General features: G+C 43.7%; 1 protein-coding gene across 2 annotated transcripts; it reads left to right on the forward strand.

The window, feature by feature from the left end:
• The first annotated feature begins 1,439 nt into the window (after positions 1–1,439).
• Positions 1,440–22,781, forward strand: SMPDL3A (sphingomyelin phosphodiesterase acid like 3A). 2 transcript variants are annotated; one of them, XM_080664844.1, is made up of 8 exons: positions 1,440–1,616; positions 4,950–5,163; positions 6,216–6,360; positions 10,737–10,833; positions 11,938–12,107; positions 13,269–13,449; positions 15,444–15,568; positions 20,399–22,781. In XM_080664844.1, the coding sequence occupies exons 1-8, from the start codon at positions 1,505–1,507 to the stop codon at positions 20,714–20,716; spliced, it is 1,362 nt and encodes a 453-aa protein (XP_080520970.1). In that variant the 5' UTR covers positions 1,440–1,504; the 3' UTR covers positions 20,717–22,781. The 2 variants fall into 2 exon arrangements, with proteins under 2 accessions (XP_080520970.1, XP_080520971.1); XM_080664845.1 differs by lacking the exons at positions 10,737–10,833; positions 11,938–12,107 and having other exon boundaries at positions 20,399–22,747.
• The last annotated feature ends 642 nt before the right edge of the window (positions 22,782–23,423 follow it).

Raw genomic sequence — 23,423 nt, forward strand, 5'->3', positions numbered from 1 at the left:
ATTTGTTCATAGTTTTTTTTTTTAAACTATAGTCCGGCCCTCCAACAGTCTGAGGGACAGTGAACTGGCCCCCTGTTTAAAAAGTTTGAGGACCCCTGGATAGAGCGTTGGCCTGAGGACTGAAGGGTCCCAGGTTTGATTCTGGTCAAGGGCGTGTCCCTTGGTTGCAGGCACATCCTCAGTAGGCGGTGTGCAGGAGATAGCTGATCAATGTTTCTCATGGATGTTTCTAACTCTCTATCCTCCTCCCTTCCTCTCTGCAAAAAACAAATAAAATACATTTTAAAAAACACACAAACTTTAAAAACAAACAACAGCCAACACAATAGCTGTCCAGTGTGAATGAATCAAAATTATACATATTCTTTTTTTTGTCAGATCAGCAAAAAAATATATTTTTGGAGTGCTGCAGAATTTTAGTAATTAGTTTATGTGTGCCACAAGAAGAAAAATGTTAAAAATGAAAAATTGGTCATGTGGGCTCTCTCCACCCCACTCCCCCATAGAAAGAAGAGGCAATCTGCATGATTAAAACCATTGTGCTCTCTACCCACCTTCACCCCCGCAAGTCTTGCTCTCACAATGTTTTTTCTTCTGTTAACAGTTCCCTTGTCCCACCCTTCTTCCTATAAAAGCCTTCCATCTTGTACAACTCCTCCAGAGCCCTTCTGATTGGTAGATGCGATGCTCCCCAATGTAGAAATCACTTACTTAAGCCAATTTGATCTTCACGTGTACTTAGTTGAATTTTTTAAAAACATATTTTATTGATTTTTTTTACAGAGAGGAGGGGAGAGGGATAGAGAGTTAGAAACATCGATGAGAGAGAAACATTGATCAGCTGCCTCCTGCACACCTCCTACTGGGAATGTGCCTGCAACCAAGGTACATGCCCTTGACCGGAATCGAACCTGGGACCCTTCAGTCTACAGGCCAACACTCTATTGACTGAGCCAAACCGGTTAGGGCTGAATTTTGTTTTTTAACAAACAAGACTCCAGGACCTAGGGTACTGAGAAGTAGTCATGGACCATCACCATCACTTTAGCTTGTAAAAACCCAGACTTTCTGATTCAGTTGGCCCGCTGTGGAGCCTGGGGATTTTCATTTTAACTCGCATTCCCAGGTAGTGCTGATGCTGCTAGTTCAGGGACCACACTGAGATCCACGATATTGGTCTCCTCCAAATCAGGATACTTGAAGGTTTCCCGTGTCCCTTCTGCGGAGAAGGCCCTCAGGTTTAAGGGCCAGGTGGCCTGGCCCGAACACCTTCCTTCCCAGGGCAATCGCTGACGCCAAGCAGCCAAAAGGCAAGTAATCATTAGACAGCTCCCGGAGGTCAGGCTAACCCGAGCGGCTGCAGACTCTGCCCTCGCACGTGACCGCTGGGCGTCTGCACATACACTCCCCGGCCTCCGCCTCCTCCCGCCTCCACCTCCGGGCCGGGCGGGCCGAGTGGAGCCTCAGGACTGCTCCAGTCTCCCGGGCTAAGGCTGTGCCCGCGATGGCGCTGCCGGACGCGCTCCTCTGCTGCCTGTGGGTCGTCTGGCTCGGCCACCCGGGCCTGGGACTGCCCCTGGCGCCCGCCCGCGGCCCGAGTCCCGCTCCGGCGGTTGGTGAGTTGTCCGTGACCCTTTCCTCCCCCGAGGGGCCCGGGAGCGCTGGGGCGGAAGCGCCGCTCAAAGTCAGAAAAGTGCCCGGGACAGGCCGGGCGCCCGGGCCGGGACCCTGCTGAGCTAAGCGCCGGGAGGGCGAGGGCGACGCAGGGACCCGAGCGCCGAGCCCACCCGCGGGGAAGTCGGGCTCCGCTGGCAGAAGTACCCGCGCCCGAGGGCGCTCCAAGCGGGCGCTCCAAGCGGGCGCGCGGCGGCTGGAGCCCGCTCCTTGCGGTGGTTTGCGCTTTGTGCCTCCGGGTGTTTTGCTCCCGGGGAAGGAAGGAAGAGCTGCGTGCTTGTAGGAAAACACCTGGGAGTTGGCTGTCCCGCACTTCCCGCGGCCCGAATCCGCTCAGAGCCGAGGGGAGCCGAGGGCTCTCCGCCGCGCCGCAGGGTGCACATTTCAGTGGGACTCAGAGAATCTTCGGTCCCCGCCACCGAGTTTGGTGACCTTGTCTTCCCCCTCCCCCAGGCAGAGTACGATCACAGCCTCGGGGCTACCCACCCCAAGTCCGTAGTCTACGTTGGGGCCGTCTTTTCACGCCGCCTGGGTGCTGGGCTGCGGGCGGGACGGTCTCCCTCATTCTCAGCACTTTGCACAGTGCCTGTTCCACTGCTGGTTCTCAAAGTGTGGGCCGGGACCGCCAGCATCAGCATCACCGACACTTGTTAGAAATGCAAGTTCTCGATCCCTACCCTCGCCTATCGATCCCCGAAACTCCGAGGATTGGGGCTCAACAATCTGTTTAAGAAATTCTCTTGGTGACTCTGAGAGACGCTACAGTTGGAGAACCACTGGTCCAGAAGAGATACATGTTGGATGAGCGATTTCACAATGCCACCTGAGGCTTCAGTTTCCAAGGTCCAGGTGCCCACACCTCCCAGACTCCCTTTGCACACACGTGCTCTGTGACTTAGAGAGGGGAAAGTTAGACAGGTGTTTGGGGGCATAGATGTCTCCGAAACTCAGCGCAGTGCTGAGTCCTGAAACCTCCTGTCTTTTCTGTCGCCCTTTCTCATGTGACTTCGGAAATGCAGTGAGAGAAGGGCCTCCTCTTTGAAAGCCAAGTCCTCATGACTCAGCTCTTAGGCAGTGGAAAACAAGAACGGTTTCCCAACTGTCAGTCGTAAGAAATTGTTCCAAAACACGTATGTCTGCTGGCTTCTGCTTTCATTAAAGCTGGAGCCCAGCTTAATTAGGTGGCTGTTTAGGTTTCAGATAAAAGGTCCCTGGTTGCATGGGACGAACCAATGGCAAGTTCACCTTTTGCTTTTAAGAATCCGATTGCTGAAGGCTTCAGTGCCACGGTGCTGGGGTCTAGCGAATCTCCACTCACACCTCCGCGTTTGGGTAGGAAAGCAGCAAGGTTGAATCCCCCCCAGGGAAAGGGAACTTCAAAGAGCTGCTTAAGTGTTCAATCAGCAGGTTCACACTGGATATATTACCTTTTCATTTGATGTAAACTCCCAACCCCAAATGGTTGGCTTTCCTTCAGCACCCACCATGACGGCCTCTGGCTCACTTATTTGGTGTGGATGTGTGTGTGCACACGCGTGCAAATGCCCAGTCTGTTTCCTGCCCATTTCCTGGTGGTCAAGAGGACAGAAACCCAGGGAAGCGCCACCACAGTGTGTTTAGCCACAACTCTTTAGCTTTGGTAGGTCAGGACCTGCTGGACGATTCGGTAGGAACTGACATAAACTAACAGAAGCATGTAGTTTAAACAGCAATATGTCCAAACATGGGTTACCAGATCCTTTAGGATAAATTAAAACATTTTAAAGTAAATACGTTTTTTGGGGGTATAATTTTGAGCATTTATGTACCTATGTTGACAACACACATATGTATGTGTGGAAATATTTTTAAAGAAAGTAGTTGGTGTAGGGCAAAGAACTTTGGATTGTTAACCAGAGAATCTGAATGGGAGTGTGGGCTCTGCCGCAGGCCAGGTCTCAGGTCTTGGGGACACACACACACACACACACACACATGCGCGCACATATACACACTCAGCATTTTATATACAATTTTATTAGAAGTGGAAGGTGAGGCCTCCTGAGGTTCACTATTCATAAATCTCAGGTTAAGAGCCTGTCAGAGCACATTCTTAGCTACTATTAAAAGACACCCTCCGGTGCATCTAAGTAATTACCCCTCACTTACCTGTCTGGGAATCCAGTGTACTGGAAAGAACACTGGACTGCAAGCCCGGAGAAACTGGTTCCAGTTTGACTTTCATTCCCGGGGGAATCCTGAAATCTGCCTATGCTTAATTAAAGAATGTTTGTTGAGGGCCTAATATAGATCAGACATATTCTAGATGCTAGAGATATATAAATCTAGGTATCCTATCTAATAAAAGAGTAATATGCAAATTGACCATCACTCCAACACACAAGATGGCTGCCCCCATGTGGTCAAAGATGGCTGCCCCCATGTGGACACAAGATGGCCTCCACAAGATGGCCAGCAGGGGAGGGCAGTTGGGAGGGACCAGGCCTGCAAGGGAGGGCAGTTGTGGGTGATCAGACCTGCAGGGGAGGGCAGTTAGGGGTGACCAGGCTGGCAGAGGAGGGAAGTTGGGGGTGACCTGTCCTGCAGGGAAGGGCAGTTCGCAGGGGACCCAGGCCTATAGGAGAGAGCAGTTGGGGGGGACCAGGCCTGCAGGGGAGGGCAGTTAGGGGTGACCAGGCCTGCAGGGGAGGGCAGTTAGGGGTGACCAGGCCTACAGGGGAGGGCAGTTAAGGGCAAATAGGCTGGCAGGGGAGCAGTTAGGCATCAATCAGGCTGGCAGGGGAGTGGTTAGGGGGTGATCAGGCTGGCAGGCAGAAGTGGTTAGGGGCAATCAGGCCGAGGCAGGTGAGCAGTTGGGAGCCAGCAGTCCTGGATTATGAGAGGGATGTCTGATTGTCTGTTTAGGCCCGATCCTACAGGGACCAGGCCTAAATGGGCAGTCAGACATCCCTCGAGGGGTCCCAGATTGGAGAGGGTGCAGGCTGGGCTGAGGGACACACCCCCCGTGCATGAATTTCGTGCACCGGGCCTCTAGTAAAATTATATAAGATGGATGTGTCCTTAATGTGTTTCCAGTTTTGGTTTACAAAAGTGTAGTATATTTATAATCTCATGTCCCTTAATCACAGTAGGTGTCAGCATCCGTTTTACATGAGGTGAGTGAGAGAGAGGGCTATCACAGGGAGGAGCAACAACCTCTCATCCGACTGTAAATATTTACATAGAAAGACCAAAAAAAGAATTAGATTTAACACCATTTCTTTTCTAATCAACAGGACAGTTCTGGCATGTGACTGACTTACACTTAGACCCTACTTACCACATCACAGATGACCACACAAAAGTGTGTGCTTCATCCAAAGGCACAAACGCCTCCAATCCTGGCCCTTTTGGAGATGTTATGTGTGATTCTCCATATTACCTTATCTTGTCAGCATTTGATTTTATTAAAAATTCAGGACAAGAAGCATCTTTCATGATATGGACAGGGTAAGTTTATTATATAAATACCATGAGTTACTCAGTGTCTTAAGCTTCATTAGATGGCTGAATTCCATAAGATTATGTTTTAAAATTATTCAGTTTAAGAAATTCTAGGTCATTCAAATTAATCAACGTTATTAGAGATAAAATTTTTAGAATTGTGTCTTTTTTTTAGAGTACACACTCTAGAAATATGTTGATGCGAAGACATGAATCCATAAGCAGCATACTTGTATCAGTGTCTTGATATTTTATCACTTATTAATGTGATAAAAGTCTTGATTAAATAATAAAAACAAATGGCAAAAACGGGAGTTAACCTGTGATAGCAATTTTGCAAACAGCATCCTCTGGTGGTATAATGAAATAATTCCATCTATTATGATAGAGCGAAGAGGCCTATATTTCCTGTACCTGAAACAGTATTATTTTCATATAAGGACATGAAAGCACTGAGCATCTAAGTAACTTGCCCAAGTACACACAGCAAGTGAGTGGCAAAGTTGTTTTTTTTTTTTTTTAATATATTTTTTATTGATATTTCACAGAGAGGAAGGGAGAGGGATAGAGAACTAGAAACATCGATGAGAGAGAAACATTGATCAGCTGCCTCCTGCACATTCCCCACTGAGGATGTGCCCGCAACCCAGGTACATGCCCTTGACCGGAATCGAACCCGGGACCCTTCAGTCCGCAGGCCGACGCTCTATCCACTGAGCCAAACCGGTTTCGGCAAAGTTGGGGTTTTTAATGCAGGCATTTTGGCTCTGGAATCTGTGCTTTTAATTTACTACAATTTTTTATTTCTCAAAAATCTGCAGTCAGGCAGTAAAACAGGCTGAGATTTCTAGTTTATCTTTTGTGATTACACACATTTTTAAAATGAGATTCTTTGTGGGAGAAAGGTAAATGAAGAGTAGTTTACCAACTCTTCACTCACATCTGCTGTTTTATGGTGGAGGTCCGCAAAGACAGTACACAGCAAGGCATTGTGCACAAGTCTCGTGAATTCTTTATGTAAACTGACTTTGTCTTCTATGATTCTTTGTTATTTCCAGGGATAGCCCACCTCATGTTCCAGTGTATGAACTCTCAACAGACACAGTCATAACGGTGATTGCTAATATGACAACCACTGTCCAGAGTCTCTTTCCAAATCTCCAGGTTTTCCCTGCACTGGGTAATCATGACTATTGGCCACAGGTAAATCTGACCTTAACTTCCAGAAGTGCTTAAAGGATTTTTCCCATCAGTGGTGCAAAAATTATGACAATAACTGGCTGATGGTAAGCTGTGGGAGTGGGGCTCATCGAGGCAGAGTGTGCTCTTAATGCTAACCATCAAGGAAGGTAAGATGAGTGTTTTGAGGACTTTAAAATGACTTAATAATTCATAAAATGTTATGTCCATTGTGAGTGTTTGGAAGCACATACCTAGTTTTTGAACTATTAATTTTTGTTTTTCTTTATAATCTTCCTTTATTTCGCCTTTCTTTTGAGTAATTTTGTCATTTATTCATATTTGCATGATTCAGTTAGGGAGGAAGGTTAACGTTGACAAATGTTTATGTTTTTCAGAATTTCAATTTGGCATAAAAGCTCACCACACCCTAATCTAAGCTAGATTGTGATCGAAAACTTTAAAAACATGGCAAACTATCATAAGAACCAAAGAGAGAGGTTTATGTTCAAGCCCAGTTTATCTAATTAAGATGTGATTCAAGGCAGAGACTGGATTCAGAATATTTAATGCCTGATGCAGCCGAGCTTCAACTTATCAGAGCAGCTCTTCGTTAAGCAGCCTGTGTGTAACAGCTAATAGCAGCTTTGGTTTCAGGGTCTTGTGATAGTAGTGTAGAACCCTTGATGTGTACAGATTTAAGAAATCTCAGAGATTATTGTTTAGTCCAGAGCATGGCAAATTAGGGCCTCTGGTCCAAATTGGCCTGCCACCTGTTTTAAATAACGTTTTATTGAAACACAACCATGCCTATTCTTCCTGTATTGCCTATTGCTTCTTTTGCACCAACCGCAAAGCAGAATAGCTGTGACAGAATAGCATTGCTCACAAGCCTAACCTATTTATTATTTTGCCCTTTGTAGAAGAAGTTTGCTGACCCTGGTCTAAATCTACTCTTCATTTTATAGATGAGAAAACAGGCCTAGAAATGTTAAGTTGCTTGTTAAGTGCTCACAATCACTCAGGGGCGGAGCCCACATCCTGGATCTTTTGTGTGCAATTAGACCAATGTCCTTTCACACATCCCTTGTTCTTGCCAGAATAACATACTCAACATCTCTGGATTATGATGTTTACTTTCCTGCCTCTCTTTGTCTACATTTTTCTGTTTGCTTAGAATATCTTTTCCATCTCATGTCAAAAGGATGCTTCATGAGAATTTTGATTATATTAGTTCATCTAACCTGAATAGAGTGATTTTGCAAAGTTGTACTCTGGGACGAGTGTAAGTTTCAAGTGACTTCTTGGCACTGACCTCCGGTCTTGAGATGAACAAAATGTGTGTCTTTGTGAATTGGCTTCTCAAGCAGTGGTCAACTTTTGTGACCACTGAGATGTTAGACCACTCAGTGCAGAGGCTTGGAGATGATAGTCTCCTGGAGCCAGAGGTTACACACATTGTTTTATTAGGTGACAGGCAGACTGGTATGGTGGAAAAGTGAGGTTTACAGTCACTAAACCTCATCTCTCCCTGCTTCTAATAGCTTGACCAACTTGGATAATTCACTTAATGTCCCTGAACCCTAGGTCACTCATTTGCAAATAGCAGCAATAATACCCTCCTTGCAGAATTTTTGTGAGAATTAGTGACACTTTATGAAAAAGCACAACTTCCTACCCACTACATAGTAAGCCCTCAGTAAGTGGTGTGGTGGTTGTTATAGCATTAAGCTGTGGCATGTGATACATTGTCCTATCTCCTTTGAGGATTTTTTTCTTTTTACGTTTATCTCTGTCTTCTTTTAATTTTTTTTTTTAATTTTTTAAATCTTTATTGTTGAACATATTACAGATGTCTCCTTTGTCTTCTTTTTATGAAGTCACATCTTATAATAATTCAAAGATGTAGGTACCACCCAACTTCTAAACTGTATCCTATTATGTGTACAGCTAAGGTAAATTGGACAGCCTGTATACCTTAAACAGTGAATTTTCTTCTCTTTCTAGCTCATGACTTTATATTTTAAAATATTTTTGTTATTCTACTCCCATCCTTCCATCCCACATGTAACACTTCAGGAATGTCAAATGTAACATGAAAGCCTCCTATCAATATTACTAGAGACTGATACCTGAGATTGAATTCTGGAGAGTATTGGTAACAAATAAAGATGACAAGTGTTATTTCCATTAAAACCCCATAAACATGTACATAAACATAGCTACATAATCATACACATACAGAGGCATGTCCCTACCCATTCCATCAGAAGTTGATGTGAGTGTGGGCAGCCCAGAGATTCCTTCCAGTGGCCACCCGCCCAAGAAAGCAGTCTGGGCCAGGGTCCTCATTTACTCCTAAACTGGTAAGGCTGGTGCCACGAAACTTATGGGTGGGTCCCACTGAATACCTCATTTCTCAGCAGTGGTCATGTCACAGCCCAAACGAACTGAGATGATAGTATGGTCCAGTAGATAAGTGGAGGTAAGAGTGATGGCACAAAGACCTGGGATTTCGATCCAGCTCTCTGACTGACCAATTGTTCCTGGATAAATCACCTAAGTTCTCTGGTGCTGATATTTCTCATATTTAAAGTGGACAAGTGTAGAATGCTTTTTATCTAATGTTAAGATTCCACTTGACCATGTTAGTATCTTGGTTTCCATCTCAAAGTAAACACATGGTTGAAACTAGGTTTTTTTGATGATGATGACCAATTTTTGATTTTTTAAACAATTGATATTTAGAGAGAGGGAAGGAGAGGGAGAGAGAAACACTGATATGGGAGCGCAAAATTGATCGGCTGCTTCCTGTACACCCCCCACCAGGGATTGCCCCTGAAACCCAGGCATGTGTCCTGACCAGGAATGGAACTGTCAACCTTTTGGTGCAACCTTTTGGTACATAGGACAATGCCCAACCAACTGAGCCACACCGGCCAGGGCAATGACGACTACTTCTAAATCAGAATCTAGATTGGCCTACACCTGTGGTCGGCAAACTGCGGCTCGCGAGCCACATGCGGCTCTTTGGCCCCTTGAGTGTGGCTCTTCCACAAAATACCACGGCCTGGGCGAGTCTATTTTGAAGAAGTGGTGTTAGAAGAAGTTTAAGTTTAAAAAATTTGGCTCTCAAAAGGAAATTCAATCGTTGTACTGTTGATATTTGGCTCTGTCGACTAATGAGTTTGCCGACCACTGGCCTACACCATTGTGTAATTTTCAGACAGGTGACTCTGATCTCTGACGGGAACTGAAAATATGCTTTGGATAATTAGTTCCAGTTAAAACAAGTTATTTGGTTATTACTTGCTCTGAATGTATTTATACTTTCATTATGTACTAGGTATATGTATTAAGAACTAATGTCATCTTGAGAAATAACTAAGCATTTTAATTAATGCTGACAAGGAGACTCCTTTAAGAGATATGTCTCTATCACTATTATACAGAAGGAAAGGAAGGTAGTGAATAAAATGCATCAGTTTTTTATTATACTTTTTAAAAGACAAAAGTAGGAGTAATTACCCAATTTTACAAATGCTTTCTGGGTTTCTATTCAGTATCTACTTTCTTAAAGTTTTGGTTTTTTTCTCCCCTAGAGCTTATGTCACCATAAACATACATTATTGTAATACAATAAATAGGATGATAAAAGATACTTTATGATAATAAAAATAATGTTGTATACATCTAGTACACCATTAAAAATCAACACGTTGATAAAATTCAGTCTGACGTAAGAGACTTATTCAAATCAAATTTGTATGGTTATAAATCTTTAAGAAGTTAAGAATCTTTTTACTAGTGTTAACATTTCAGAGGACTTATTCTAATTGTTTCCATTCCTTCCACATGCTATGATTCCACATTTGAGTGAGATTCCACATATGAGTGAGATCATGTGATACTTGTCTTACTCTGACTGGCTTATTTCGCTTAACATAATACTCTCCAGGTCCCTCCATGCTGTCTCAGAGGGTAAGAGATCTAGATTTCACATATAAGTGAAATCATAAGGCATTTTCCCTTCTCTGTCTGATCCTTTTTTTGTCAACTTGATGAATCATTATTCAAGGCCTGGTTCAAATGCTCTATTGTATCTCCCTGCTGACTCTTTGGACCAGATTTGATTGTTCTTGCTTCTATACTCCCAGAGCCTCTGCAGTAGTACCTAGTGCACTGTCTTATAGGTGATCGATTGTATTTATAGGTGATCGATTGTATTTTGTCCCTGTCTCTCCAACTAAGTTATAAACTCCTTGAAGATTACCTCTATCTAGTATTCATCTTTGCATTTTCAGATACCTAACATAGTAGTAAACACTCAAGCAATGTTTAATTAATTGATCCGCATAGTCTTCAGAGTTTCAATGGTGAATTATATTGTTTGTGGCTAGGATCAACTGCCTGTATTCACCAGCAAGGTGTACAATGCAGTAGCAAACCTCTGGAAACCATGGCTAGATAAAGAAGCTATTCAGACTTTAAAGAAAGGTAGGTGAAAGATTTACTCATCTCTATTTTGCCTCTATTTTTATTAACGTTGTTTAGACTTAGGTCTTTCATATTTGCTTGGCTGTGCCAATTCTGAAGAGCCTCTTTACCCAGTTTTTCAGGAGGCAACAAATCATGTTTGAAAGCTGAGGAGAGAGAGGCATGGATGGTGAGTGGGCCCAGGGCCAGCATCTCAGTGACTAGCTCTGACAGTAGACTCTTGGGTGTTCTGTCGCCACTGGTCTGCTAGCATCAGTGGGCTTATGCCTTTAAGCTTCATCTCCACAGAGAATATAGCATCTCTGTTTTGTCTGCCATTTATTCAGTGGTCTCTGGCAAGATCCATGTGTGTTCCCAGTTTTTGGATTTTGTATTTCACAATAATTCTCATCTTAACTTCCCCAATCATACAAGAGTAAGAGTTGGTATATTAATATTTTTTTTACAAAGTTCAGTACTTCTTTGTCAAGTGCCAATATATTTATTTTATTTTCACCTGAATATTGGAAACAACTTTTGTTACTTCTAAGTATAGAAGAGCCAACATTGGACCTGGCACATGGTAGGTTTTCCATAATGTTTGTTAAACCTGATTCTTACCTAATGATGGCCTATGTATGTACAAACTAAACAATGAGATCCTATATAATAAAAGCCTAATATGCAAATTGACTAAACGGCAGAACAACCAGTTGCTATGACGCACACTGACCACCAGGGAGCAAACACTCAATGCAGAAGCTGCCCCCAAGCCCCAGGCCAGCCAAGGCGGGTGCCAGCGGGGGCCCCCCCGATTGCCCCACCGGTTGCCCTGCAGAGGGAGGCAACTGGCAGCGGGGGCAGGGCCAAGGCGGGTGCCAATGGGCCCCCCTGATCATCCCATTGGTCACCCCACAGATTGGCCCTGATCACCAGCCAGGCCTAGGGACCCTTCCCGTGCACAAATTTCATGCACCAGGCCTCTAGTATAAATACAACCATCCTGGCTGGTTTGTAAATCTTTTCTTTTTTTTTTTTTTTAATCTTTATAAAGAATTTGCTTTCATAGTGACTGCATATCTGTGAGTGTGTTTCTCTAGAATGTGTTTAAATTTGTTTTTATAGGTGGCTTTTATTCTCAGAAAGTTTCAACTAATCCGAACCTTAGGATCATCAGCCTAAACACAAACTTGTACTATGGCCCAAATATTGTGACCCTGAATAAGAGTGACCCAGCAAATCAGTTTGAATGGCTAGAAAATACACTGAATATCTCTCAGCAAAATAATGAGAAGGTAGATTTCATAGACCCAAATCATAAGGGGATAAACAGGGGGCTAAATTTGTGTATTTATTAATCTTGAGGGGGGGGGCATGTGTCAGGTATTAATAAAAATAGTAAAATTTGAAGATGTTTTCATATGAAATGCATGATGATTTATCTCTTGTTGTTTTGCTTTTAATGTTTTGAGGATTGATTGACATCAGTTCATATAAAAAGAGGCTGATATTAAAAAAAAAATTGTGACCAATGTCACAGTTAATGCAACAGTGTAGTTTGTTATTTTTAACTAGAGGACCAGAGCATGAAATTTGTGTGGGGGGTGGGGGGTGGGAGGGTCCCTCAGCGCAGCCAGCACCCTCTCCAATCCGGGATCCCTCTCGCAATCCAGGATTGCTGGCTTCTAACCACTCACCTGCCTGTCTGCCTGATTGCCCCTAACCACCTCTGCCTGCTTGCCTGATCACCTCTAACCCCTCTGCCTGCCTGCCTGCCTGATCACCCCTAACCACCCCTGCCTGCCTGCCTGATACCCCTAACTGCTCCCCTGCTGGCCTGATTGCCCCTAACCACTCTCCCCTGCCAGCCTGATCGCTCCTAACCACTCTCCCTTGCTGGCCTGATCACCCCTAACTGCTCTGCCTGCCTGCCTGATCACCCCTAACCACATTTGCCTTGGACCCTAACACTGTGGCTTTGCCCGGAAGGACATCCGGTCTATCAGGTCTAATTAGCATGTTACCCTTTTATTAGTATAGATTTTTTTGTTGTTGATTTCAGAGAGGAAGGGAGAGATAGAAAGATAGAGACATCAGTGAATGGAGAGAACCATTGGTTGGCTGCCCCCTGCATGCCTCATACTGGTCGGGGATCGAGCCCACAACCTGGTCATGTGCCCTTGGTCAGAATCGAACCTGGGTCCCTTTAGTCTGCAGGCCGATGCTCTATCCACTGAGCCAAGCTGGCTAGGGAAGCAGTGTAGTTTAAATGAGACAAGAGCAAATATAGTGAAATAAACAGTTTTCTAATTTTACATTTTTTTGGTAATAAGGAGAGATGGTATATTTGCTTTCTAAATTTTAATATACTTTTGATCTTGGGTATCTATATCTCATTTAGTTACGACAAACGTGCAGGAAGATTCTCATCAGTCCTCCTGTGTTTCTTTCCCCAGGTGTACATCATAGCACATATCCCAGTGGGCTATCTGCCCTTTTCAATGGGCACTACAGCCATGAGAGAATTCTATAATGAGAAACTGATAGATATTTTTAGAAAATACAGCCATGTCATTGCAGGACAATTTTATGGACACACTCACAAAGACAGCATTATGGTTCTTTCAGATGAAAAAGGTAACGTTGGGAGCACCTCTTACAGATATCAGACAGCCCCCTGGGTCAGAGGGAGAGGGCTGTCCCCAACCTCGATTCTTGTCTTTTCATATAAATGCATTTATACAAGAGACCTTGATTGCTTTGTGATGAAGCCAATTTTATTAAAGCAAGTAAAGCATGCACCTTTATTGAAGAAGCAAGGCAAGCAAATCTATACATCTGGTTTATGAAACACAGTTCTCAGCTAATCTGAAGAGTGAGTTGGGTGGGTGTCTGAGGCATTACATACCCTCCTGTCTATAGGTTTCAGCATCCCTCTGCTGAATATTTTGGTGCAGATTCATTCTCAAGATCCTTTTCTACCTTGTGTCCTCCCCAGAATTCATGAGAAGCACCTGGCAACTTTATCTTGCCAAGCCTTGAGCCTGCTGGCTTCTCTGCTTAGGGAGTACAACTGCCTTTTTTTCCTTTCTTCTTCCTCCCTCCTTTTCTGCATTCTCTCCTTAGGGAGAATTTTAATCATTAGCTCTCAGGTGTCCTTGGCTGGGGAAGATAATGGCTGGTTGCAAATTGCTCACACTGTTTGGCCTTGTTTTAACTTTCCGGTCTCAGGTTCCCTATTCCATTTGCTCTGGAATTTTCCTAGCTCCTTACTGCCCTGTCACAGTAATATGACATTTTGTTCGTATCTCCCCAATCCAAGATGCTAAAGCAAAGCACTGAAACTCCGGTAATTTTTACTGACTCAGCAAATTAAATGTTTCATTAAATCCAGCACCAGATTTTACTTAATATAAAAAGTAAAGGGCACTTTACCATTGGTTTAAAGTAAAACATAATAAACTCTTACTTTTAAGTACTTATATGCATTATTAATGACTCAGCATTAAAAGAAAAAAATAGAAGAAAACTCTTAGCATCAAACTGAACAATGATGATCTATTTTTTTTTTAAAGTAAACCCTTCTTTTTTTTTTTTAATATATTTTATTGATTTTTTACAGAGAGGAAGGGAGAGGGATAGAGAGCTAGAAACATCGATGAGAGAGAGACATCGATCAGCTGCCTCCTGCACACTCACCACTGGGGATGTGCCTGCAACCAAGGTACATGCCCTTGACTGGAATTGAACCCGGGACCCTTCAGTCTGCAGGCCGACGCTCTATCCACTGAGCCAAACCGGTTTCGGCAATGATCTATTTTTAAAAAATTATTTTCTGGATGAGAGTAGAAAACTTGAGAGTTAACAAAGCAAGACTTCTGATTTTATAGTAGTCAGTGTAGAGAAAAATCAATATGTATTTTTTCAGTAATTGGGGAATATTTTTGAAATGCTTTACCTCTTTTATTTGGAATGGGTGGTCTTGGTAAAAATGATAATCTTTTAGAATTTGATAGTTTTTTTACTCAGAAAGAAATTTAGTTCTATGATATGTATAAAACATGGTGACACTTAAATCAAATATTTATTATGTAGTCATCAGAATATTGTATCAGGTAGAGGTACAGGACGTGTGTGTACTTGTAATAACTTGAATTTTTATTATGAAGAATTTAAATATCCAAAAGCAGAGAGAATGATAAAACAAACTCATGTACCATCATTTATTTTAACATCTATCAAGATTTTGCCACATTTGTTTTACCTATCCATTTTTAAAATTTTTTTCCTGAATTATCTAAAAGTGAACCTTAATATCAGATGTTTTAGCCCTACATGCTTCTTTATACATTGCTAAAATACATGAGTCACTTACATAATCATAATACCTTTAATTTATCTAACAAAATTAATAATAATTCTTTGCTATCATTTAATATCATCCCATAAATAAAATGTTTCTATTTTCTCAAAGTGTTTCTGACAGATGTTTCAAGTCAGAATCCATTAAAGATCATATATCATTGGGCTATTATGTCTATTAATCTCTTAATCTGGAACTTGTTCATATTTTTAATATAGTTAAACTCAGTCTCTAAAAAAATATTTTTATGTGCACATGTTTTGTCCAGGAAGTCCAATAAATTCTGCATTTGTGGCTCCTGCTGTTACCCCAGTGAAGGGCGCTTTACAGAAACAGACCAACAACCCTGGCGTCAGACTATTTCAGTATGATCCTCATGATTATAAGCTATTGGTAAGTTGGTACAATTTTAGAATTGACCCATATTTATACATGTCTTCATATTTTCAGTAGTTTAGTTGAATGTTTTTAGCATAGCTGTGTGTGCTGTGTTTTATGTTAAACTCTAATGTCTTTCCTTTTTATATTTATACTAGAGGCCTGGTGCATGAAATTCGTGCATGGGGGGGGGGGTTCCCCTCAGCCCAGCCTGCACCCTCTCCAGTCTGGGACATCCCTCTCACAACCCAGGACTGCTGGCTCCCAACTGCTCGCCTGCTTGGCTTCCTGATTGCCCCTAACCGCTTCTGCCTGCCAGCCTGATCACCCCCTAACAACTCCCCTGCCAGCCTGATTGATGCCTAACTGCTCCCCTGCCAGCCTGTTTGCCCCTAACTACCTTCCCCTGCAGGCCTAGTCACCCCTAACTGCCCTCCCCTGCAGGCCTGTTCCCCCCAACTGCTCTCCCCTGCAGGCCTAGGTCCCCCCCAACTGCCCTTCCCTGCAGACCTAGTCACCCCCAACTTCCCTCCTCTGCTGGCCGGGTTACCCCTAGCTGCCCTCCCCAGCAGGCTTGATCACCCCCAACTGCCCTCCCTTGCAGGCCTGGTCCCTCCCAACTGCCCTCCCCTGCTGGCCATCTTGTGGTGGCCATCTTGTGTCCACATGGGGGCAGGATCTTTGACCACATGGGGGCAGCCATCTTGTGTGTTGGAGTGATGGTCAATCTCCATATTACTCTTTTATTAGATAGGACTAGAGGCCTGGTGCATGAAAATTCATGCACTGGAGGGGGGGCTCTCAGCCAGGCCTGCCCCCCCTTACAGTCCGGTAAGTGCAGTAGGCAACCCAGCAATCAGGGGAAGGCGACGTCCCCATCAGACCTCTGCTGCTGCCAATGCCGGCAGAGCAAGCCTCAGCCGGCCCTGGTTACCGGAGCCTCGGGCGGCCGGGCAGCCACCATCTGAGGCTTGCCTGCACCTTGGGCTGGCCCTGGGAGGCTGGGGCACTGAGGAGACTGGGAGACTCTGGATGCAGGCCCGCAGCGGGGCTGAGGGGACTGGGCACTGCCATCTTGTGGCTGTGGGTGCCACCATCTTTGGCAGTCAATTAGCATATTCCCTCCTTATTGACTGTGGGTGCTGCCATCTTTGAGGGCAGGGCAGTCAATTAGCATATTCCCTCCTTATTGGCTGTGGGCGCCACCATCTTTGCAATGGCATGAGGGTCAATTAGCATATTCCCTCTTTAGCTACACTAATAAAAGAGAAACATGCAAATTGACCGTACCTCCACTACACCCACCAGCTGTGCCACCAGCCAATCAGGAGTGAGTATGCAAATTAACCTAACAAAGATGGCGGAAGCCATGGAGCTGGAGCAAGCAGGAGGCTTGGGTTACTCCCGGCGATGGAGGAAGCCAAGCTTCCCACCCGCCCTGGCTGACCCTGGCCTCCGCTCAAGGCTACAAAGCTTCAATTATAGAAGATAAATAAATCCCAGATACCTGTTTCCAGCCTGCTGTGGCCTCCGCTCAAGGAGACGCTGAAACAAAATGAAAAGAAAAGAAGGAGGGGCTGGGAGTTTGGATCACCAGGGGGTGTGGCCAGCCTGAAAACAGCCCTAAGCTCCTCACCCAGGCTGGCCACGCTCCCATGGGGTGAGGATCCCCACTGGGGGGCTTGGCCAGCCTGCAAACATCCATCAGCCCCTAACCCAGGCTGGCCAGGCACCCCAGTGGGGACCCCCACCCTGAAGGAGGTGTGGCCAGCTTGAAAACAGCCCTCAGCCCCTCACCCGGGATGGCCACACCCCCATGGGGTGAGGGTTCCCACTTGGGGGCTTGACCAGCCTGAAAACAGCCCTCAGTGCCTCACACAGGCCACCCCACGCCCCAAGGGAACCCCCACGCTGATCTGGGACACCCTTCAGGGCAAACCAGCTGGCCCCCACCCAGGCACCAGGCCTCTATCTATACTAATAAAAGGGTAATATGCTCATTAGACTGGGAGACCTTCCAGGAGACCTTCCAGATGTTCTTCTGGACAAAGCCATGGTGTCGGGCCAAGGTAGAGGCGGTTAGAGGCCAAGAAGGGAGGGCAGTTGTGGGTGATCAGGCCAGGATGGGACGTCAGTTGTGAGTGATCAGGCTGGTGGGGGGCGGGGCCGTTGGGAGTAAGCAGACAAGCAGGGGGGCCAGTTGGGGGCAAGCAGGCCATCAGTGGGGGTCAGTTGGAGGTGATCAGGATAGTGCGGGGGTGCAGTTTGGAGTGAGCAGGCCAGCAGGGTGACAGTTGGGGCAAGCAGGCCAGTGGGGAGGGAAGGTGGGGCGAGCAAGCCAGCAGGGGGGCAGTTGGGGGTGAGCAGGCCAGGATGGGATGGCAGTTGTGAGTGATCAGGCTGGTGGAGGGGCGGGGCCATTGGGAGTAAGCAGACCAGCAGGGTGGCAAGTTGGGGGTGAGCAGGACGTCAGTGGGGGTCAGTTGGAGGTAATCAGGATAGTGGGTGGGGGCCAGTTTGGAGTGAATAGGCCAGCAGGGGGGCAGTTGGGGGTGAGCAGGCCGGCAGGGGGGGGGCAGTCAGGGGCAAGCACACTGGCACAGGGGGCAGTTGGGGTGATCAGGCTGGCGGGGGAGCATTTGGGGGTGAGCAGGCCGGCAGGCAGAGTGGTTAGAGGCAATAAGGCAGGCAGGTGAGTGGTTAGGAGCCAGCAGTCCCGGATTGTGAGAGGGATGTCCGACTGCCAGTTGAGGCCCGATCCCTGTAAACCGGCAGTAGGACATCCTTTGAGGGGTCCCAGATTGGAGAGGGTGCAGGCTGGGCTGAGGGACACCACCCCCTGCCCCATGCACGAATTTCATGCACCGGGCCACTAGTTAGATAGAATTTGGAATGTCAGCATTTGTAAGTGTGGTCTTATGAGGTCACCTTTGGGATGCTGTTTCTCTAAAACTTCTAAAGACTTCACATTCAGTTAGATGAAGGTTTCATTAGGTAGTGTCTTATCCAGGGGTCCTCAAACTTTTAAACAGGGGGCCAGTTCACTGTCCCTCAGACCGTTGGAGGGCCGGACTATAGTTTAAAAAAAACACCTATGAACAAATTCCTATGCGCACTGCGGGCCCGGGACGAGTCGGCTGCTAAGCAGGACAGGCAGCGGCACCCGGCGGGCCGGATAAATGTCCTCGGCGGGCCGCATGTGGCTCGCGGGCCGTAGTTTGAGGACCCCTGGTTATCTATGGACTTGTATATGTGTTGAAACTTTTCACTAAGCCTTATTTGTTATTAATCACTCTTCTTTAGAATAAAGCTGTGAAGGAGAGTATCGGTTCTGAAACCATACTGTCTTGTGAGCTGTATCACCTCACTTTTCCGTCTGAGTCTATTCTTCTGTAAAATGGGGATTAAAATATTACTGCCTTCACTGAGTTGCTGTGAGGATTATATATTTAAAGCACTAAGGAAATGCTTGGCTCATATTAAGTGCTCAATAAATGTTGGCAAAAACAATTTGTAAAGGAAATAAGTTGAGCTGAACATTTATTTTTGTGATAAAAGCTCTCTGGAGCTTGTACATGACTTTGCTGTAGATAAATTTAGCATAGAAAAACTGAGCATTTACCTTATGGGTAGTACTCCTTTCAACAAATTAATTGGGAACAAATTTCTCAATTATAGTGTTTATTGATGTAACTATATATTTTTTCCTAGGTAAACTTAATAGGAGGTAGTTCTTTTATTTCCTAGAACATGTTTTTATAAAGGAGGTAGGGCAGAGGAAATCTGGTTTAATCCATAAACATTAGATTGAATGAGGAAATAAAAAAATTGGCAGATAAATTAGTTCAAAGGAATCTTTTTACAACTATCAGTTGCCTATTTTTCAATCTGAACCTCAAATACACACACACATATATATGTATCTGTATGTGTGTATATATGTACTAACATAGAATGATGTCCCTGATATAGCATTCAATACTTTTTAAAAGTCCAAAAGTTTGTATAGTATGACTTCATTTTTTAAAAAAGCCAAAAAAGCCCTAACCGGTTTGGCTCAGTGGATGGAACGTCCACCTGTGGACTGAGGGGTCCCGGGTTCGATTCCGGTCAAGGGCATGTACCTTGGTTGAGGGCATGTCCCTAGCGGGGGATGTGCAGGAGGCAGCTGATCGATGTTTCTAACTCTCTATCCTTCTCCCTTCCTCTCTGTAAAAAAATCAATAAAATATATTTTTTAAAAAATAAAAAAGCCAAAAAATAGGAAATAGGTGTATATTTTCTAAATACTTACATTTGTTTCATACATAAACTCTAGAACAACACAAATAACATGAGAGTGTTGGTAAGTGTTTAACAACCTATTCACTGGGAGAAAAAACACAGACTTTTGATTTATAGTGTTTGCTGATTTCCATGATGTAAATACTCCCATCACGGCCAATTTCAAGCTGCCAAAGTTAATATCAACTAACTGGCAAGATCCCTAAAATTTGACAGTCGGCTCTTGTGAGCTGGTTACAGCCGCCTCCAGCACACCACTGATATGTATAATATCATTAGTGGTGGTTACTTCTGACGTGTGTGAATTGAAGGCTTTCTGTTTTGTACATCTCTTTATGTAGTTTATATTAATTTGTATTATGTTCTTTCATTTATTTTTAAAATGAAAAAGTAATAGAGCTCTTCTATTTGGACTCTTTCTCCAAAGTCAATGCTCACTTTTTTACATGACTACAACTTGAAATTAGGAGTGTCACATTAATCCTAGGGAGGACTCTCCTTGCTGCGCAGTGTTTTATATGCCCCGAATGAACCAGGCTTTCGTACTGTTTTGAACTGTAGGATATGTTGCAGTTTTATTTGAACCTGACAGATGCCAATCTAAAAGGAGAATCCAACTGGCAGCTGGAGTACACCCTGACCCAGACTTATGACATTGAAGATTTGCAGCCAAAAAGTTTGTATGGATTAGCTAAAGAATTTGCAGCCCTAGACAGTAAGAAATTTATAAAATACTATAATTACTACTTTGTGAGTTATGACAGCAATGTAATTTGCAATGAGTTATGTAAGGCCTTTCAAATTTGTGCAATTATGAATCTTGATCATAATTCCTATGTAGATTGCATCAAACATTATTATATAAAGCACAATCTATAGTATTTCACAACTTGTGTTCATAGAAAATGCAACATTGCTCTGTTTCTGAGATCAGTTTGTGGGACTTGTTATGTCAACCTTTGTGAGTTACTGAGTGGGCAAACAGAAATTCCTTTCTTTGCTTTCTTTTTTATGATGCCCAAATGAAGATATTTTTAATATTCCAAATTTTTGTTACATTGAATATATATAAACTGCCCACTAGAAAGATGTTTAGATATACATTTTCTGTCTTCCAGTTTATATAATCATATCTAATTTATACTCTTGTGACAATGCTGTTTTTATAGTCAAGGAAACAACTTCTTCCCAAGTATGACGAGGTTTTTTTCAAAAGATAATTTTCAGTTTGATTGATTCACTATTATTAAAACCCCATGTGCAAGCTGAAGTTCAAACTGTTTAAATCTCATGTGTAAACTGAGGTTAACACTGTTTACATGCCCCGCCTCCTCTTGGGAAAACGCGGATTTCTCATTAGGGTCATCTCTGAGTCCATGAAAAAGACACGTGGTATCTAGCTGTCTTCACTCTGTGAGTGAAGGGGAGTGCTCTTCAGTACTGCTAACTTTTTTATTTTATTTTATTTTTTAATCCTCACCCGAGGATATTTTTCCATTGATTTTTAGGGAGAATGGAAAAGAGAGGGAAAGACAGAGAGAAACATCGATGTGAGAGAAACACACCGATTGGTTGCCTCCTGGATGAGCCCTGACCAGGCTTCGGGCCGAGGAAGAGGCTGCAACCAAGGCATGCGCCCTTGACCAGAACTGAACCCGGGACCCTTTGTCCGCAGGCTGATGCTCTATCCACTGGGCCAAACGGGCTAGGGCAGTACTGCTACCTTTTAATGAGAATGTCACAAGTTACACTGACTGTAACAGCAGTCCAAGCACCAGGCCTGGGTCCTAGTCCAGTGTCTGACACTTGGTAAAAAACTGTTGAAATGAATTGAAAGGTGCGAATATTTCCCAAAGGAGTGTATGGGCATGCAGCCATGGCATTTTCTTTGTTAGGATGTTCAGAGAGAGGATGAAAATGAGCTTTCATTTCATGGGGTGGTTTTTAGGGTTCTCCCATGGTTGTTGGCTTCTCAACAGCTTCTTTCAAGCTGTTGCTTGTTTCCAGGCTCAGTGGGAGGATTAAAGTAGAAGAGAAGAGGCTGAGGCTGAGAAATTTAGGGGAAGAGATGATTGTACACCCCAATGCCCTCAGGACATTGGTTTGCTGGAGAATACATGCAGTCAGGAGCCTTAGGTCAATCAATAACGAGAGTGAAACTCATTATCCTGGTGACTGGTTTGACTTCACGTAAAAAATGACTTGTAGGTAGAAGTAAGATCTCATCATAATGAAACCAAATTAATCTTAATTTCCAGAGGGCCAAGAGGTGAATATTACAAAATTAAAATATTATATCTAAGAAACTATCAATATTTGTTAGGTAAACATTTTTTTTTATTTTTAGGTTTAAAAATAAATTAGTATGTTTTAGATGTGAGAATACTGAAACAAAGCAATGATTTATTTTTATAAAATCGTATCATTTGGAATCATCCTACCTGCAATTATATTTAGGGTTAGTATTGTCAAATGACTACATCATGTATTTATATATTTTTATACTTAACGGGCAAATGTTTTAAGAAAACAAGCTTGGGCCTTATCAGGAAAATTGCTGGAAGCCAAAGATGGCGGGAGATGACTCAGACAATGAGTCCTAGCACCGGAGTTGAACACACTTGGGCTTCTAGGATGATTGTGGAGGAAATTTCTGCATCTTCTGGGGACTTGGGGAGTGAACATTGAGGGTCCTTCCCATGTTATTCTACAATAAAAAACTTTTTAATGCTACCTTTTTGTGTTCAGTTGACTTTTACCTTTAAGTAGAAATAAATGGTCTCAAAGTTTGAGTAACATTTTGGTACATTATCAGCAGTCAAAGGAATGTTTCAATTCTATCATCAGAGCTGTTACTATTATTTATTGTGGTTTATTTCAGGTTATGTTCAATTATTTAAAAAAGTTATGTCCACAGTAAAACTTGTCTTGATTTGCTTCTGCTTATTGATAGTGCTTTGGCAAATTTATAAAAGATACCTTGTTTAGATTATTTAAATTGATACTTTCAAACCAGTTTTGTTTCAACATTTAGCCACACATGAATAGGAAGGAATGGGAGTAAAGGTGAGGGAAATGGGAAAGAGTCCTTAATAAGAACCACTGGTTTAGGTGGGTAGAGAGATTTAGGGGCAAAACATAGCTACTAATATATACTAGGAAATATCTATTCAAATGAATCCCTTTCTAATACTAATATTCTCACATATTATGAATGGTTTGGCTAAATTGAACAGCCATCTCCCATCTTGAATGATGGGGGGAAATCTTCGTAAACTCAGCGGCCCTAGGATACCCTCTGATCTGAGTCCAGACCCCTGAGAAAATTCTGTCACTCTAAACTCTTAAAAGATGAGCTGAATCCTGCCTCTTGAATATTGTCACATCTGAATGACTCAGTCAGAGAAAGATAAATACTATGATTTCACTGTTATGTGGAATGTAAACAAACAAACAAAATGAAGCAGGCACATAGATACAGAGAACAGACTGATTTGCCAGAGGGGAGAGAGGTTGGGAGAAGGTGAAGGGATTAAGAAGCATTGTTTGGTACCGTAGTTACAAACAGTCACGGGGATGTAAGTTA

Source organism: Plecotus auritus, assembly GCF_963455305.1.
Source record: "Plecotus auritus genome assembly, chromosome: 4".
NCBI lineage: Eukaryota > Metazoa > Chordata > Mammalia > Chiroptera > Vespertilionidae > Plecotus > Plecotus auritus.

Coding starts and splice junctions, on each gene's coding strand:
- SMPDL3A (XM_080664844.1), top strand. CDS start 1,505: ATGGCGCTGCCGGACGCGCTCCTCTGCTGCCTGTGGGTCGTCTGGCTC. Junction 1,617..4,949: donor GAGTCCCGCTCCGGCGGTTG/GTGAGTTGTCCG, acceptor TCTAATCAACAG/GACAGTTCTGGCATGTGACT. Junction 6,361..10,736: donor ATCATGACTATTGGCCACAG/GTAAATCTGACC, acceptor GTTTGTGGCTAG/GATCAACTGCCTGTATTCAC.